This window comes from Cygnus atratus, chromosome 5, assembly GCF_013377495.2.
Source record: "Cygnus atratus isolate AKBS03 ecotype Queensland, Australia chromosome 5, CAtr_DNAZoo_HiC_assembly, whole genome shotgun sequence".
In the NCBI taxonomy this organism is placed as follows: Eukaryota; Metazoa; Chordata; class Aves; order Anseriformes; family Anatidae; genus Cygnus; species Cygnus atratus.
This window is the reverse complement of record NC_066366.1, coordinates 60574430-60590404: the sequence shown is the minus strand read 5'-3', so window position 1 is coordinate 60590404 and position 15975 is coordinate 60574430. Positions and strand designations below refer to the sequence as shown.

The 15975-nt window shown below is 35.9% G+C and overlaps 1 protein-coding gene across 6 annotated transcripts in view; it reads left to right on the top strand.

Moving 5' to 3' along the window:
- The window catches only part of KIAA0586 (KIAA0586 ortholog), a 97163-nt gene that overhangs the window by 4578 nt on the left and 76610 nt on the right, over positions 1-15975 (top strand). For all 6 annotated transcript variants that reach the window (XM_050710717.1, XM_050710718.1, XM_035551512.2 and 3 more), the window contains exons 5-16: positions 122-299; positions 693-926; positions 1463-1634; positions 2174-2341; positions 3819-3939; positions 4783-4927; positions 6022-6063; positions 6954-7180; positions 8170-8242; positions 8569-8829; positions 9217-9391; positions 14962-15150. In XM_050710717.1, the coding sequence (XP_050566674.1) occupies positions 122-299; positions 693-926; positions 1463-1634; positions 2174-2341; positions 3819-3939; positions 4783-4927; positions 6022-6063; positions 6954-7180; positions 8170-8242; positions 8569-8829; positions 9217-9391; positions 14962-15150 (1985 nt within the window). The remainder of the gene's footprint in view (positions 1-121; positions 300-692; positions 927-1462; positions 1635-2173; positions 2342-3818; positions 3940-4782; positions 4928-6021; positions 6064-6953; positions 7181-8169; positions 8243-8568; positions 8830-9216; positions 9392-14961; positions 15151-15975) is intronic.

Sequence of the window (15975 nt, the reverse complement as noted above, 5' to 3'; positions counted from 1 at the left end):
AGAAATGCTTACATGTTTAGTGATTCCAGGGCTAAATGTGGGAAACCATTTGCTTGGAGGGCGTTTTGATGCTTTCTCATTGCTTTCAATGCTTTTTATAGGAACTTGTTTATTTTTACAGAACTCAGAATACCCCTGTATTTAAGGAGGTGAAGGTGCAACTCTTGGGAAATGCTTCCACTGAAAGAAAGGAAACTGTTACTCAAGACAGCAGGCCAACACGCAGGGAAGCTGATTCTGCAACAACCATCGCAGCAGCAACTGCTGCTGCCATTGCTACCACAGCTCCACTTCTCAAAGTAAGTAGCTTGCAGTAATATTAGTTCTTTGCCCACTTTAAAATAATAGATCTTCTAAGGAAGCTTGAAGTGATTGGTGGTAGAACCAAAGGGAACTGAATGTCTTGAATGTTTTCTGTGCTAGTGATTTCAGACTTACCGTTACAGCAGAGAGAGCTAACTTGGATTTGGCTAAGTGAGATTTGGCTGCTTATGGACAGAGACCATTTAATTTATCCTTTAGAAGAATTTCATAGTATGGCTAATCCACCAGACATTAAGGCCAACTGGTATTTTTTTGTGTATGTCTTTTGGGAAGCAAATCCATCCATGATGATAAGAAGAGTGTTTTGCTGTCTTCACGCTTGCACATCTTTTACAGTAAGTTTTTTTTATTTATTTTTTTTTCCTTAGGTTCAAAATGATTTGGAAGCAAAAGTTAACTCGGTTTCAGCATTACTTCATAAGCTACAGGAGACCGACAGACAACTGCAGCGTGTTGCTGAACGGCAAACAAATATGAAGACTCAGTATGAGAATCCCCAGTGTCATGAAAGAGTTGCTGAGCTTGAAAAACAAATGAATACTTTAATGCAGCAACGGATTCAGCATTTGGAAAAGTTACAGGAGCAACAAATGAATATTCAGGTATCTATGTAAAATGGCAGAAGCTCTTGCTTATTTCTTCTGTATCTCAGTGTTTAATATTATAACCATTTGTTTTTAAAATTTGATTTAGATTTTGATTTGATTTATTTCTGGTTCTGGAAAATCTGAAATCCACCTGTTCCAGATTGCTGTTGCCTCTCCCCGCGCCTCCCACCTCCAGTAATTCTTCTGTCTGCAAAAAGTTAATGCAAAAATTGTGGGAATGAGAGCATTTTCCTAAGAAGTTGGTTAGACCTTTGCTAATTGAGGGAATTTTCGTTTAGTAACTAGCTGGTCACACTAAAAATCTAAGGAAAATTAGTTTGTTTATTTGGACAGTCTTGCATGCTTCTTTGAAAGGAAGAATAATGTGCAAGCATGTTATTGTTCTGAGACTGTTGTAAATGCTTTTTTTTTTCTTCTAAGTATCATGTCAAAATCTGGTTAATATGATTACATGACAAGTGTTCCTGTTCCAAGTTTTATTGAGAAACTAATGCACGTATAAGAAATTCATTATAATTCTTCTCTTTTAGTCTCATCTCATTAGCTCTGCAGTCAACGTAGGTGGCTTACAGCAAATTCGCCTACCATCTTCCGCTCTCATGACAAAACAGCCTGAGAAGGCAGAACAGCAATTGCTTACTAACAATGATATGTCTTCGTGTCAGAAGAATTTATTTTCTAGCAGAGGTCCACCTGTCCCAGGTGAAGACAAATTCTTAATATCTTAATTTCAGTGTTTGTTCTGCATTGATTTTGTTCCAATTAATATTGGATTACATACTGCAGTAGCAGTGAGTAGTAAACATTTCTGCTGTATAATTGGTTTTATGACATAATATACTGTATATCATAAAACACTTATTCTGAAAATGTTCCAGTTTAAAGTGAGAGTTTGGTACTTTCTAACTGTGTAGTCTGCACCAATTTGATTTCATTTGTGAGGCCTAGATTTACACAATATTTTTACTGACAAATAAACTGTGTGGAAGCTTGTATTGAGCTAGCTCATAGTATTAGTTGGTGTTTTTTTGTTATTTTTTGCTTGTTTTGATCCTTTTATAATAGTACTTGGAAATATGACATTTTCTTCCTGTTTACTTTTTTATCTAGTTCTGTAATATTTCGCATTTCTGTGAAAATTTCTTAATGTTGGCATGCATTTTTTTCTCCAAATTTGTTTTCATATTAAGAGAATTCTTAACATATTTAAATAACTATATATATTTTTCCTCCCTCTGAAGCCTATTCAAGTCAATTCCAGAGTAGTGGAATTCATACACAAAAATCTCCTCTAAAGACACCAGTTCCTCGGAGTTATGTTCCGGAACCTGTATCAAAAAATGTGAAAATCTCAAGGAAAGAAAACCCTATAACAGAAAAGGAAAATGTTCCCAAATCCACACATGAAGGTATGGTGAGTAAGTTACTCCTGTCTTCCACTAGCATGAGCAGTATGGTCTGGGATTTATTCTGTGTGTTCCTCCCTCTTCTGAGGTGTTGGGTTGCTAGCGCGTGGATACTTACACTCAGAATATTGGAAAAGTGCGTTTGGGAAAGGTTCATGTTGGAAATGTCAGCTACTTGTAACCAACTAAAGATTTAATGACAGTACTGTGCTATCCTATAGCTTTAGAATTTGTCACTGAAATATATTGTGACTTGAAAAGTTAAAGACAACCTCGTTGTCAGGTTTAAAGAAGATGATACAAAATAATGTAAAATGGGAAAGCTACTCAATAACTTTGTTATCACGGCTGAATTTACTTTTTTCACACAAATGCATCCACAGGGTCTCTGGGTTACAGCAATTAAAATAGTATGTGCAAAGCAAAATGAGTCATTTTCTTTTACTACTTGAGATCAATTTAATGGTGTGAAACTTGGTTTTGAACATTTCATCAAAAAGTAAAGCACCTTTTTTAGTTGGTGTTTAGGAGAATTGCTTGAGGATCTAAGACAGAAGAAGACCATTTAAAAGATCCAGGCATTGTACTCGTAGCATCACGGACAAAATGCCGGTTTGTGTCTTCATCAGATTTTTCTTAGATTGCTGCTTCTGTCTCTCTTTTTTTTCAATGTTGTCACTTTGTTCTCTGGGCCAAGAATAAATGAAGCCAGGTGAAGGAAGAAGAACAAATCTGTGACCCTATGGACAAAATGTTCCTCTGTGACTCAGTTAATTGCTTGTCATGGTTTCATTCGTCTGTTTTTTGACGCTGCTAATATAAAGCAATCACAGTAAGATAGATCAGTGTGAATGTTTTTATGTGACTTGTCGTATCTAAAGTAAGCATTTATTTAAAAAAAAAAAAAAAAAAAAAGGCAACATTATTTTTACTGTCCTTGTTGGGTGTTACAGAATAAGGCAATATTTGGAAAGGAAAAGAAGGCCACAAAGTTGATCAAAGGGCTGGAGCACCTCTCCTTCCAAGGCTGAGGGAGTTGGGTCCTTCAATTTGCAGAAGAGAAGGGAAGACCTTAGAGTGTCCTTCCAGTAACTAAAGGGGACCTACAGGAAAGCTGGGGAGGGACTCTGTCAGGGCGTGTAGTGATAGGACAAGGTGTAATGGTTTTAAACTAAAAAAGGGGAGATTTAGGTTAGATATAAGGAAGAAGTTCTTTACTATGAAAGTGATGAGACAGTGGAACAGGCTGCCCCGAGAAGTTGTGACTGCCCCGTCTGTGGAAGTGCTCAAGGCCGGGTTGACTGGAGGTTTGAACAACCTGATCTAGTGGAAAGTGTTCCTGCCCATGGTGGGGCTGGAATTAGATGATGTTTAAGGTCCTTTCCAATCCAAACTATTCTGTGATTCTATGAAAATAAAGTATTATATGTATTGAACAAACTTACCAGTACACGTAACTGTTTCTTCTGTTCTACTGTAGGTGGAGGGAGACTTCTTGAGCATATTCTGAATCCTCAAGAAACTCTAGTGAGACAAAGGGATTCTTCTGAGAAGGCAACGTTAAACAATAATCAAACGAGCTGGCATTCCAGGATAGACAGGTAAATAAATGCAACAACCCTAAATTGAGGAAGATTGTTTTTTGTTAATTTTAATGAGATTGATGGTGTAATTGAATCACTGGAGTGGTTCTTGAGTCTGATAAAGCTGTGCTTGAAGTAAAACACTGGAGCCCAACTATTTCTGTGGTGCTTTTGCATTTCTGTCATACTGAAGGCAGATGTAGGCTAGTTGGTGGGTCAGGTTGTAACGCCATTTTCAGAGGTGAGCGGGTATCACTCGGAGTGCTTTTCTGCCTTCTGAACATATTTCTTCTATCCCAGTGGCTTGGGCAGTAGTGTCAGGAAGCCAGCTATGCAGGCACTGTGTTAAAATGGAATTCTCTTGTCAGTGAGACTCTAAGCTGTCTACTTATGGGAGCTATATGAGAACATTTTGTTGGGAAGGAGCAGCATCAGTTTCTAAGGTTTAGAATAGGTCAAAGAAATTTTCTTAGCTATCTAGTCTGAAACACGTTTTTCCCCAGGCAATAATTGGATGTCGTAATTTCAGTAATATAATGAAAAATGCCTAAAGATGTACTGTCTTATGATAGTATGAACAAAAGTATGATTTTTTTCAAATGGACAGGTTTTCAAAGTTAAAATGCTGCTCTGCTAGATCTGAATTTTAAATGTAGTTTCACTGTTCAAAATGCAAGCATACAGCTCAAGGTGTTAAGCAATAAACAGAGATCTCAGTAACCTGTCTGTAACCTCAGATAAGAAAGCAAATTCTGTTTTGCGTAAAAAGTTTGGTAAGTGCATGCGCAGTGTCAGTCAGCTACTTTTTTGGGCCATGTGAGGAGCCATGAAACTTACAGTAACAAGTATTTCTCCCATCAGGCCTACTGCTTTGCATGTAGACTCATGCCCTGCTTTTGAAAGGCCCTTCCAAAATTGCAGTTCAATTGAGAAAACGGTGAAAAAAGCAGATGATTTACTTGAAGATCTTGGCCAGTTAAGAAAACAAATGCACAACATTGTACAGGTAAAGTACATAGTGTTAGAATGTCCCAGAGTTTGAATAAGGGGAATAAAAAAATGCTGAGAAAAACTTACAAGACTGACATTTGTTCACAATGGCATGAAATAGTGTGGGGTTGTTTTTTTGTTTTTGTTTTTTTTAATGTGGAAGGGATTTGAGCCTGGGTAATGGTGTTGCAATGGGTGTGCAATAGCTTAGACTGTAGAGAATCTTACTTCCATTCTACCATATATAAGACAGTGAAAAATAAAAAATATTTATTCATTTTATTGGAAGGTATTTGGATACTTTCAGTGCTTGTTTTCTGCTGGCTCTCTTCCCGTGACGTTAGAGCTACAGAGCTGATGTAATAGTTCCATTAGGGAAAGCTCAATGCACTCGTGCACTTTAGCACTAGGGATGGTTTAAGCTAATTCCTTTCTCATTTTGCCATTTCTTTATGTAAAGTGTTGCTGTATATTCAGAAAACATAGCTTAATCTCATTGTATCTTACAGTATAGTTGATAACCCAATTTCACAGATTTTTGTAACGTGTTAGTGGATAGCATTTTTAACTTTTCTTATTAGTAAGAGAGCCTATGTCACGTGCCCCTTTTACATCACAAATATTTGCATACCACTATTGCTAAAAAGTTACATTGAATAACACCCTAGGATGGACAACAGAACAGGGTGAGACAGGAGGAGCAGAGGTGGGTAAGAAATTGCAGAAGTAAATGGTTTCAAATTTTTTCTTTATTGAAGAAGGAAAAAGTCACTAGGAAGACAAAGATGACTTCAACAAATGTGGGGTTGAGTCAACTAGGTACTTAGCTGATGACTTCTTATCATTGCTTGAGTTCTGTAGAGGTAGAGAATAAATGCTTGGGATGAATGACCACTAGCTTACCATGAGCAAATGGAAGGTCTGAGGTAACTGAGATAGGTGGAGATGGAACAGAAGGTGGTGCTCTAACCCAAAAGAAGTGTTTTGTGAGGTGTAGGTATTCACAAGAAATTCATTGTGCCCATTGAAATTGATCGGATATCCACTCTAGATTTTACCTTGACAGCTCTGTCTTTTATATACATTTCAAGATCTCTTCTGTCTTTTTAGGAAGCAGATTTATGGAAATCAGACATGAATGATCTTATTAAGGTATACTTTGAATTTATTTTTTTTAAGAGTATAGTACTGAAACTGTTTTGAATATGCTTGCAATGAGATAGCACTATGGTAACTATTGCATATCTATTTTTATTTTTTAAAAAAAAAAAAAAAAGTTGCTTACACGTACAGATTACATTACTCAAAATAAGATGTAACTTGTTCATTGTCTTGTCTTATTCAGTCTTAATGAACTGTCTTGAGGGAATGATGCAGAAGTCAGAAAGTTTCCTCCTCGAACAGGCATGGTGTGGAATGCTAATATAATTGCCATTTCATTTTCTGGGTCTAATTGGCAAGTCTACATCATTTTAATTTGAACGTGTATCTGTATTTCTTAGGTGAAATTCATAAGAGTACATAAGTAAAAAGCTGATAGTTGCTTCATTGTTTCTTATGAAAATGAAAAGACAGCAAAAGGGAGAGGGGATCATGGCGAATGTTGAGATGTGGTGCTTTGCTGTTAAAACTCACATATTTTGCCTGGTGTTTCTTGGGACAGTGTTGCCAAACGAGTGCATATACTTAGTGGACTTTGGTTTTTACTATGTTTTTAATTATACTTTACTGTTACATGGACAGATTTGCATGTAGTACCTCCTGCATATACCCAAGTGCCGTTTTTTCACATGCTTACTAGCTTTACGTTGTTTCTCTAAGTTGGTACATTATAGATTAGCATCTGAGTCCTTTTAGTTCTCATCCCTCTTGACTTTTAAGTGTATGTGCAATCTGCTGAAAGTTCTTGAGTAATTGAAGCTGCTGATAGTACATGTGGACAGTCTCTCATCTGCTGGGACTTGAACAGAAATTCTGATCAGGGTGTAGCAAGCTGAATTAAAAGCTCTGATTAAGAGGTAGTGGTTCTGTTTCAATTTCAGTCAAAAAACCCTGCCATTGCATCTGATCTTCCTGAACATCATCAGCTCGTTAAACCATCCATCCTTCAAAATGTTAAAGCACCAAAATCTCTACTGAGGGAAGCTAAAAGGATTTTGAGAGGAGTTCAAAGCAGTAAAAAAGTTCTTGAAGAAAATTTGGAAGCCATTATTCGTGCAAAAGACGGGGATGCCATGTATACGTTTATTAATGCCTTGACAACGAACAGGTTAGACCCTATTATTCAGTGCTTTGTGTGTCTATTCATTCCATGTGCTCACCTTTCATTACCTCTCTTACAAATTTTTGAATTCCATATATTGAAGAACTAGTGCAGTTCCCTGGGGGGGAAAAAAAAGTATTTATCGATTGACTCTTCTTAGAAGTCACGATGTGATACTCTTGAACTTGAAATGTTTTTTGAACCTTGTGATGTGAATTGAATTTTTTTGATAGGTACCTGTTACTTCTTTGGATGTTCTGTGCTCCAGAACTTGAAGCTGAATTCTCAGACTAACACCTGGACCAACTGTTCAGCTATCAGTAGCAGGGACTAAAAAACTCACTTAGCTTTTTGTAGACAAATTTGCAGTAATAGGAAGACAAAAGAGTAACGTCATCATTCAGAGCTGAAGAGGCTTCGTAAGCCTGTAAATGTTAAAGAATTAGTCATCATGCAGCAGATCTTTTGGTTTTTGAACTTTTGCTTGTCAATTGGTAGTCAGTTGTGTTAAATACACCTACTTCAATCAATTATAGTTTTCCAACTGAAATATTGAGAAAGGTAACTCTTCATGTAAAGATCTTTCAGACGTGATACCTGCTATAATTATCTTTTAGAGGAAGTGATAATCTTTGTCATCTGCTTTTTATCTTTTGAGTAGGAATGTTTTTGTAGTCCTGTTTTACCAAGTTCTGATCGAAATAGGCACTGACACATGGATGCCACTTGTTCAGAGATCTTTGTAATAATGTTAGCACGTATCAACAGGACAGTTTTTGTAGGTGGCATTACGTAAGAACAGATTTAGGTTTAGGAAGTTCAGGTAAAGTATGCTCAGTGTCTTTTGGAGACTGTAGACATGCATAATCTTACTTTCTCTGTGTTCTGGTTTTTTGTTTCTGTCATGTTCCGTAGAAAAGGCCGCTACGTTCCCAGGAATGGATCAATGCAATTTAAGAAGCACTGTCCTAAAATATTTCCTTCTTTTATTTCAGGGATATATCGGAGGAGATTCGTATCAGAAAGACTGTGGATGAGTGGATTAAGGCAATCAGTGCAGAAATCCAGGTATGGCTGGGGAAGAAATGAGTTCAGGTTCCTTGCATTATGCTTTTTCATCTCACATTGCTCTTTCATGTTGACAATTAAGCATGATTCATTCACAACTCAAAAATATGAGAAAACTGCTTATTATTACTAGCATGTAATTTGCTATAACGTAATATTTGCCTCTATTCTAAGACATTCATTGCTTAATGAAAATCGGTTGGTCACAGTTGCTCGCTAACATAAAAAAAACACCAGCCATTTCTTAGATCTTCAAAGTTATCCACAAATTCTTCTGATAGCCTTGAAGATAAAATCTCCTTTTGCTATGTTTGTTTTATCTTTAGGCTGAAATGGTAAGAAATGATATGGAGCAAGTGAAATATGATCAAAAGGTCCCATGGATCAGGAGAGCCCCTAACATGATGGCTATGAAGACCAATAAAGAAAGTAAATCAAAACCTCAGAAAATTCAAGGATGCTCAACAAAGAAGCTTTTATCTGTAGCTAAGCCGTTGCAGAAGCAAGCAGAAGATAAGATGAGCAAACAGAGTTCTAGAACTTACTTTTCTTCTGAAAGTTTGCAGGGGAAGGAAAAAAGGGCAGATGTGAGTTCCCAAGTAATTGTTTTCTTTTTGGTAATGACTGCTTTGCTTTAGATTGTAGGATTTGTGTGAAAAAAAAGTGTTTATTTGTGTGACTAGTAATTTTAAATGAAAATGATGGTCCTGTCCGGTGTTTTTTGTTGTCAGAATTGTCTTTGCATAACAATGTAGAATTCATTGTTATGTTACAAATTTCGATTATCCAGAACCTGCTATTGCATCTGGCTGTTCGTGTTCTGTATGCAGAAGTTTTAATGTGTGCATGCAATGTCTTCTTGCAAAGCTTCTTACTTTTGTTTTAATCCGTAGGCTTTTTGTAACACTACTGTTGTTTTAAAATTTTCATACGTTAAGAACTGTAAACTTTTTTTTTTTGTGTGTGTGTGATAGGGACCTGTTGGTGGAAGTGCAGTGGTACAAAATGAAGAGTATCTCAGCAAAGTTTATGGAAAACCAGTTTACCAAGGCCATCGTAGCACACTTAAAAAAGCACCATATCTGAGATTCAACTCTCCCTCTCCCAAATCTAAAATTCAAAGACCTAAAGTGATAGAGTGTGTTAGAGGTAAGTGATTCCCAAATGTGAACAATGTGTTCTTTCCCATTTTTTTCTGTTAGGAATTCCATGTATTCCTTGTGTTTACCTGCTTGTTCCTTGTGTTTCCCTGCTCTTCAATTTAATGCTTAAGTAATTGCAGGAGGGTTGTAAGATACTCCTTTCAAAACTAAACAATAACAGCAGGTTTTCAGATTTGTTTGCCTTGTACCTCACTTATTTTGGATTGTCCAGTTCATACTTACACTACCATTAAGTTTAGAAATATATTTATTATTGCACAAGTCTTAAACTGAATTGCTGAAAGTAATTGAAAGTAATTACAAGAGTGCCTGGAAGTTGAGTGTGTTGAAAGACTAACCCAGCTTTTGATAAAGGCTAGTGAGGGATGTGTATTCCTTATGTAAGGTTTATCCAGTCATGTCATTTAATTGACTTAACTTATTCAGAGTTAAGAAAACTTCTGAGATTTGGAAAATTAAAGAAGCCTGATACTGCTTTTCCCACCTCTAATATGTGAATTGAGAAATGAAAATTGAAATTTATTGGAATGAAAATGACATCTATTAACCTGAAAATATTGAAAGACGTTAATCAGAAGCATTGGTTCAGTTCACTAAATAGCAATAACCCTTCTTTTGTTACTCAAGTCAGATTTAAATGCAGAGTATAACTTTTTTTGTACTAACTTGTTATTTAATTGATGAAGGTTATTAGTTGATAATGAATTTTATTCATTAGTTATGTACAAAGTGTTAAGATCAGAAGATTCTAATTTTCAAACCTATTAGGAATGTTAAAAGAAATGAAATCGTATCTGGCACAGGTAAGTGTAGATAAACTTTATCTTGAGTTAGTAGAATTGAATGCGTACTCTAGTAAAATTCATCTGTTCATTAAAAATAGTCTTTATTTTGGTTTTTAAAATTAATGTTTTTAAGAATACTGGTTTTCTTTATTGAAAGTTGTTTTACACACTGTTAGGAGGTTAAAAAAAAAAAAAAAAAAACCTTGCAAGATACCAACAGAACAGTGAGGACTAGAAAATCTAAGCAAAGAAAGCAATAGTAGAGTAGAGTGCAGAAGGAAAACAAATTCAGTGTTTGCCTAGATATTTATGTTGGAGGTATGGAAAGTGTAGGATTGTATCTGAAGTGGATGTTCCTATTTTTCTTTGTTTCAGAGGCCTTTTGCTCTGAATCTTCTCACAGTTGATATCTTTATGGAATTTTCTCAGTATTTTTTGTTGAGTCTTTCACAAATCATTAACAGTTTGAAATTGTATATCTTAGATTTGTCTGTTTTAATGGGATCTGTTTTATTTCCCAGTTATCTTTTCAAAACGTACTGTTTCTTAATATGGTGATTAAGATTAATCTATAATAGATCCATCAGAAAAACTAATGTGTAGGATTAAGGGGAGACTTAGAGGTCGTTAATACTGTTACTGTTAATGACTAGAATGCTTGTTACGAAGGATGAAGCTTAATCAAAGAATTTTCCGTAGTGGTTGTACTGTTATTTTCATTATGACTGAAGCAATGGAGGGTGACTGCTCTTCTTCTCTATATCTGTACAGAAAAGAGTGTAGTCAAGATACTAGTTTCCTTAACTGAAAGTTGTTAGGAGGTAAAAAAGATTGCAATCCTAACACATTGTTAGGAGGTAAAGAAGACTGCAAGATACCAACAAAACAGTGAGGACTAGAAAATCTCAGCAAAGAAAACAACAGTGGAGTGCAGAAGGAAAAAAAACGACGACAAACAAGGACTTTTAGTTTCTTCTCCCCGCATCAGAGAGCGAGCAAATTACATGATAAAGGATCATCATCAAGGGAAATATTGTATTAAGTTTAAGCGGCAGTTAAAGTGATGGCGGGCACAATCAAGATTATAGGGTGAGCATCAGTGGAAAAAGTGCAGTATTTGTTGGCTTTCCTATTCACTTCTTGTTCTTGTGCTGATGGCACTCATGCAGGAAAAATACACTTGATGCAGTCTTAACTGTCACTTCTTTTTAAAAATAGTGTTTTCATTATAACTGTCAAAATATTATATTCTGTATGAAATAAGACATTAATATGACAGAGGCAGCCACTTAACGAGACCATGTTTTTAGGCCATAAAAATGTATGGTATAAAACATTGAATTTATGTCCTTGGAGACTAGCACTGCTATTATTTTTTTCAGTTATGGTGTACATCCGTAGTGTCAAATCCTCAGAATAGTACAAGAATCTATTGTTAAGCATAGTGTAGTCGTTAGGTGATTTCCTGGCACTTTTCTTATGACTGCTCTATAACTCAGTTGTGATCCGTGAGGAAAAAGTGTTATTGGTAGGAAGTATTTGCAGTTCTCAAAACTCCCTTGAAAACGTGTTGTGTAGTCTTGGTAATGATCAAAAAGACTTCTTAAAACTGAATTTATTTTTAACTGGTGAAAACTTGGTATATGAAAACAACCTGCCTTGTTTTTAGAAATGACAGGGTGCTCATTTGAAGGATCAGTATGATATATCACTCTTTTTGACTCTACTGGCAGTGCTGCACAGCTGTAATTTAGTTTATTCTGTACATAATTTTTTGAATGAAATGTGTGTTAGTAAGCACTTAGGAGCCTCATAGTTAATGCTACACTACAGTGACCTCAAAGATTTGGACTGAGAACAGACACTCCTTTAAAAATATTGAATCAGCAGCTCTACTTTTGCTGAGTCCTGAATGACATTTTTCATCTTGATTTATAGGGTTCTTGTCTTTTAGAGGTCACAACCTTTCCAGGGAGCCCAATTTTATCCTTTCAGAAACAATACCTTGTGAAGAGACAGGACAAGTGTGTTGGGTGTTGTCCCCACATCCCTGCCCACACCCCCACATAAATCCAGTTATCCTAAGAATTAGTTCATTTGATCTTTTGACACTAAGGATGTTCTACTGCTGGCATGTTTAATTTGGTAGTGGCGATGAAATTTAAAGGTGCAAATTGCATGCAGTTGTAATAAGCTGCTCCTGTGCTTTAGCTTGTTTTCTGTTGGAGGCAAATAGTAAATGAAAGAGAAAACTAGGTACTGGATCCATGCTGAATTTAATCTTCCAGGTCTCCTGAATGTGGCAAATACAGTTTAAAAGGTATTTGCTTGAAAACAGAATGAACTCTGGATAGCCTTTACCCAAAGTAATACTGTTCCAAGTCATTAAGTCATACTACAGCAGTGCAGCCACATGTGTGTTTGCAATAATAAAGCCATCATAAAAATCATTTCTCCATTTCACGTCGGATTGCAGTTACAGAAAATTGCATTTATTTTATTTGCTGTCAAGAAACAAAATAAGGCACCCTTGTATCCTTATCTAAGGGAAGAAAGGAAGAAGATAGAATTTCTTTGGCGTGTCATTTACAACAATAGTGCTCCTATGAATATTTAACCTATTTCCAAGTTTTCTAACTTTGACAGCTTTAGACTGAGGTCAGCCTTTGTTTTCATACTGGCATTACTTGTCTTTGACTTTTATATGACAGTTGGTCAGGTTGCTTAACTTTTGTGCTCTCCTGCATCTTGCTAATAAAATGGAAAAGTAATGCTTCAGTGTTCTACATGAGTCTCCTGATGAAAAAATTGTTGGATGTTTTTGTGGACTGCTATTCTGAAAGAGGCAGTTACAGCAGGAAAGTATAACTAATAAAATTAGAAACAGATCCCTACTCCTCTATAATAAAAGTGTAAATAAAAATGAAACAAAATTGAGTAAGCACTTTAAAGCATGAGGCTCTTTAAAAAATCTTGCATGTATTAGACATGGTTAGTTTCTGCCTTCATGGAATTGCACCCAGATATTCCCTTCCTGGCCTTGATGTACCAGGTGATAAAAGGCTTTAAAATTATTGCAAGTAGTTGGCCTTGAGCTTGATTGGCTGGAAAATCCAGACTTATTAAATGACTCTTTTTTGTTAGAGCAGTCCACTGAGCTTGTGTTAAATTACTGTTAGAATGAGGATGTTTATTTAAGACTGAAATGGCCATCTGGAGAGCCTCTTTTCAGTCATTTTATAACTTTCTCAACCATTTTCTTTGCAAATAAACTGTAGTGACTAGTGCTGTAGTGCTTGGCTTCTTCTGAGAAGTTAGGAAAAAAATCCAGCTATTCACACTTTAATGAGCAAGCGAATTTCGTAGAGGGGAAAAAAAAAAGCTGGAGTTGTTTTCTTATATAATTCAAACTAATAAATATATGTAAACACCAGGTTTTTAAAACTAAGTTTAATTAAATGTCTAGTTTCTGCCCAGTGCAAATAAACTTTTCAGGGGGAAATGAAAAGTTGAAAGCAATTAAAATGAGGTGCTGCATGTATACAGTACTTAATCATTCTTACTGTGAGAACCTTGTTTTTACAAGTTGGCGGTATTACAGATATGTTGCCAATTTCTGTTTTTACTCAAAAGTTCAAGGCCAGGGGAGACTGTTAGATCATGTAGTACGACCTCTCCTAAATCACAAGCCACTGAACTGTATCTATTTATGTTACTGAGTCCAGTAATTTGTCTTTGACTAAAGAATGATTTTTCTGGCTAATCTATGCTTGAAGAAAGGCATGTGTGCATCATTTAAAGACATGAGAAATTCTGCCCTTAATTACTTTTTCCCGTGGCTAGAAGTAACCTTATGGTTCAAAAGTAAATGGGACACTTTAAATTCACTACCTGATCTGTAGTGAGCGTTTGGATTCAGTTTACAGCTACTTCAGTTTCCAGTTGACTTCCCTAAAAAAATTAAAATGGTCTTTTAATGCCCAATCTATATTAATATTTACAGAGATACAGGGTTAGAACTGAACGCTGTGTTGTCATAGATGGAAGTCATCTGCTCCACCTTATTTCTGTCTTGTTGAGATATCTGAGGACTACGTTTATCCACTTCACCACAACATTGTATTCTGTTTTCTCATTGCTTTGTTTATCCAACGTGACCTTAAAGCCTTTTTCAGACACTTCTTTCTGATCTGCATTTTCTGATTGAAGAGTTATGACTTGCTGTTCTTGTTTGTACACTTATAACCCACAACTGTGTGCACTAAAAGGCCGCTCTTTTGAGTGGATTGGCTTACTTCTGTGTCTGTATTCTTAAAAGTCACATTATCAATCTTTATTATCCCTAAATGTTGACTTTTATTATTCAATTAATTAGTAATCTATTAAATACGAACAAAGCTAAAAAGAGTGTTTATTGACATGTTAACTGGTCCTTTTTTACATGAATGGTGATGATTAGTAACAACAGAGGTCTAAGATATTTTATATATATTTTTATATATATATATATATATATATATATATATATAAAAAATACAGATTTAGCTACTCAAAAATTATAGTTTTAACTCATTTACTAATGCCAATACTAAGATACCTGACATAGGACCATTAGATTCTGCCCTTCCAGTCTTGCACCCTCATTCCCTCCATATTCCACAGCAAAAATTTGTAGCTCTTTCTGTTGAAGGGTTATTTTAGTAGTGTGTGGTGGGTGTTACTGTGTTCAGACATGCATTGATCTGTGCAATTTATCTGGCTCTTGTTTCAGGTACAAAGGTAAAGTCAGCAAGAACACAGACTTGTTCTCATGCACAGAAGGTAGTAACCAGTCCCAAAAGCCAGCATCCTTTATATGCACTTACTCAAGAAAATCAATATCTTTTTAGTCCAAATAAAGATGTACCAGCTGGCTGCGGTCCACTTGAAGGTCACCTAATTCCTATGGCTATTCCACTGGGTAAGAGCAAATAACCTGTAAAAGGGATGTGTGTAGGTTAATATGTTCTGTTTTGTGGAAATGCAACTTCCATCTTCTCAAGTCAGTGATTTGCCCTGGTGCGTGAGATTTACATCTGCCTTTCTTGTGGGAAATGTTTGTGGGAGAACGTTTGAAATGTGCTGGTTCTTTTAATTCTTCATGCTGGATATCTGGCTACACTCTGGCTGAGGTGTATATTATTTGTATAGCTGTACATACCTTCTGTGGTATGCTTTCCATTTCTAGGGCTCATGTTCTGGCTTCAAGTTTGGTATGTGTAAGTAAGAACTAACCATTAGGGCTTGAATTCAACATCAACAATGACTTCAGCCCAACAATTTCAGCAGGATTCTGCCAAACACACTAATTCATTTTCATGGCTTCTGTATTTTTGGACTTCCAGTAGAACCTCTATGCAGGCCTTGTTTCAGGAAAGGTTACTATTAGGTTAGCATTTAAATATGATAGTTATTAAATAAAGAAGTAAGGGAGTCTCAAATCAAAATTTGATGGATACGAACCTAAGTGTAATAGTATTTTGAATATAGTTAAGAAAATGTGAGGGGAGGAGGAGCATGGTATGTAATTTTTGACTGACAAAAACGGTGTGGTTATTCTTATTTTCAGCAATAGGTGTCACCCTAGTCAAGTAAACTGAATAGTTGCAAAAAATGGCTGTGGCAAGTTTACAGTTTTCACTCAGGCTTAAATTTACTTGTTGAAGCATAGTGCTTTAGTCAGTGGTAATGGGTAGAATACAGACTTGTTCTGTAATTGTGCACGAGATCTTAGTCTGTTTCACGT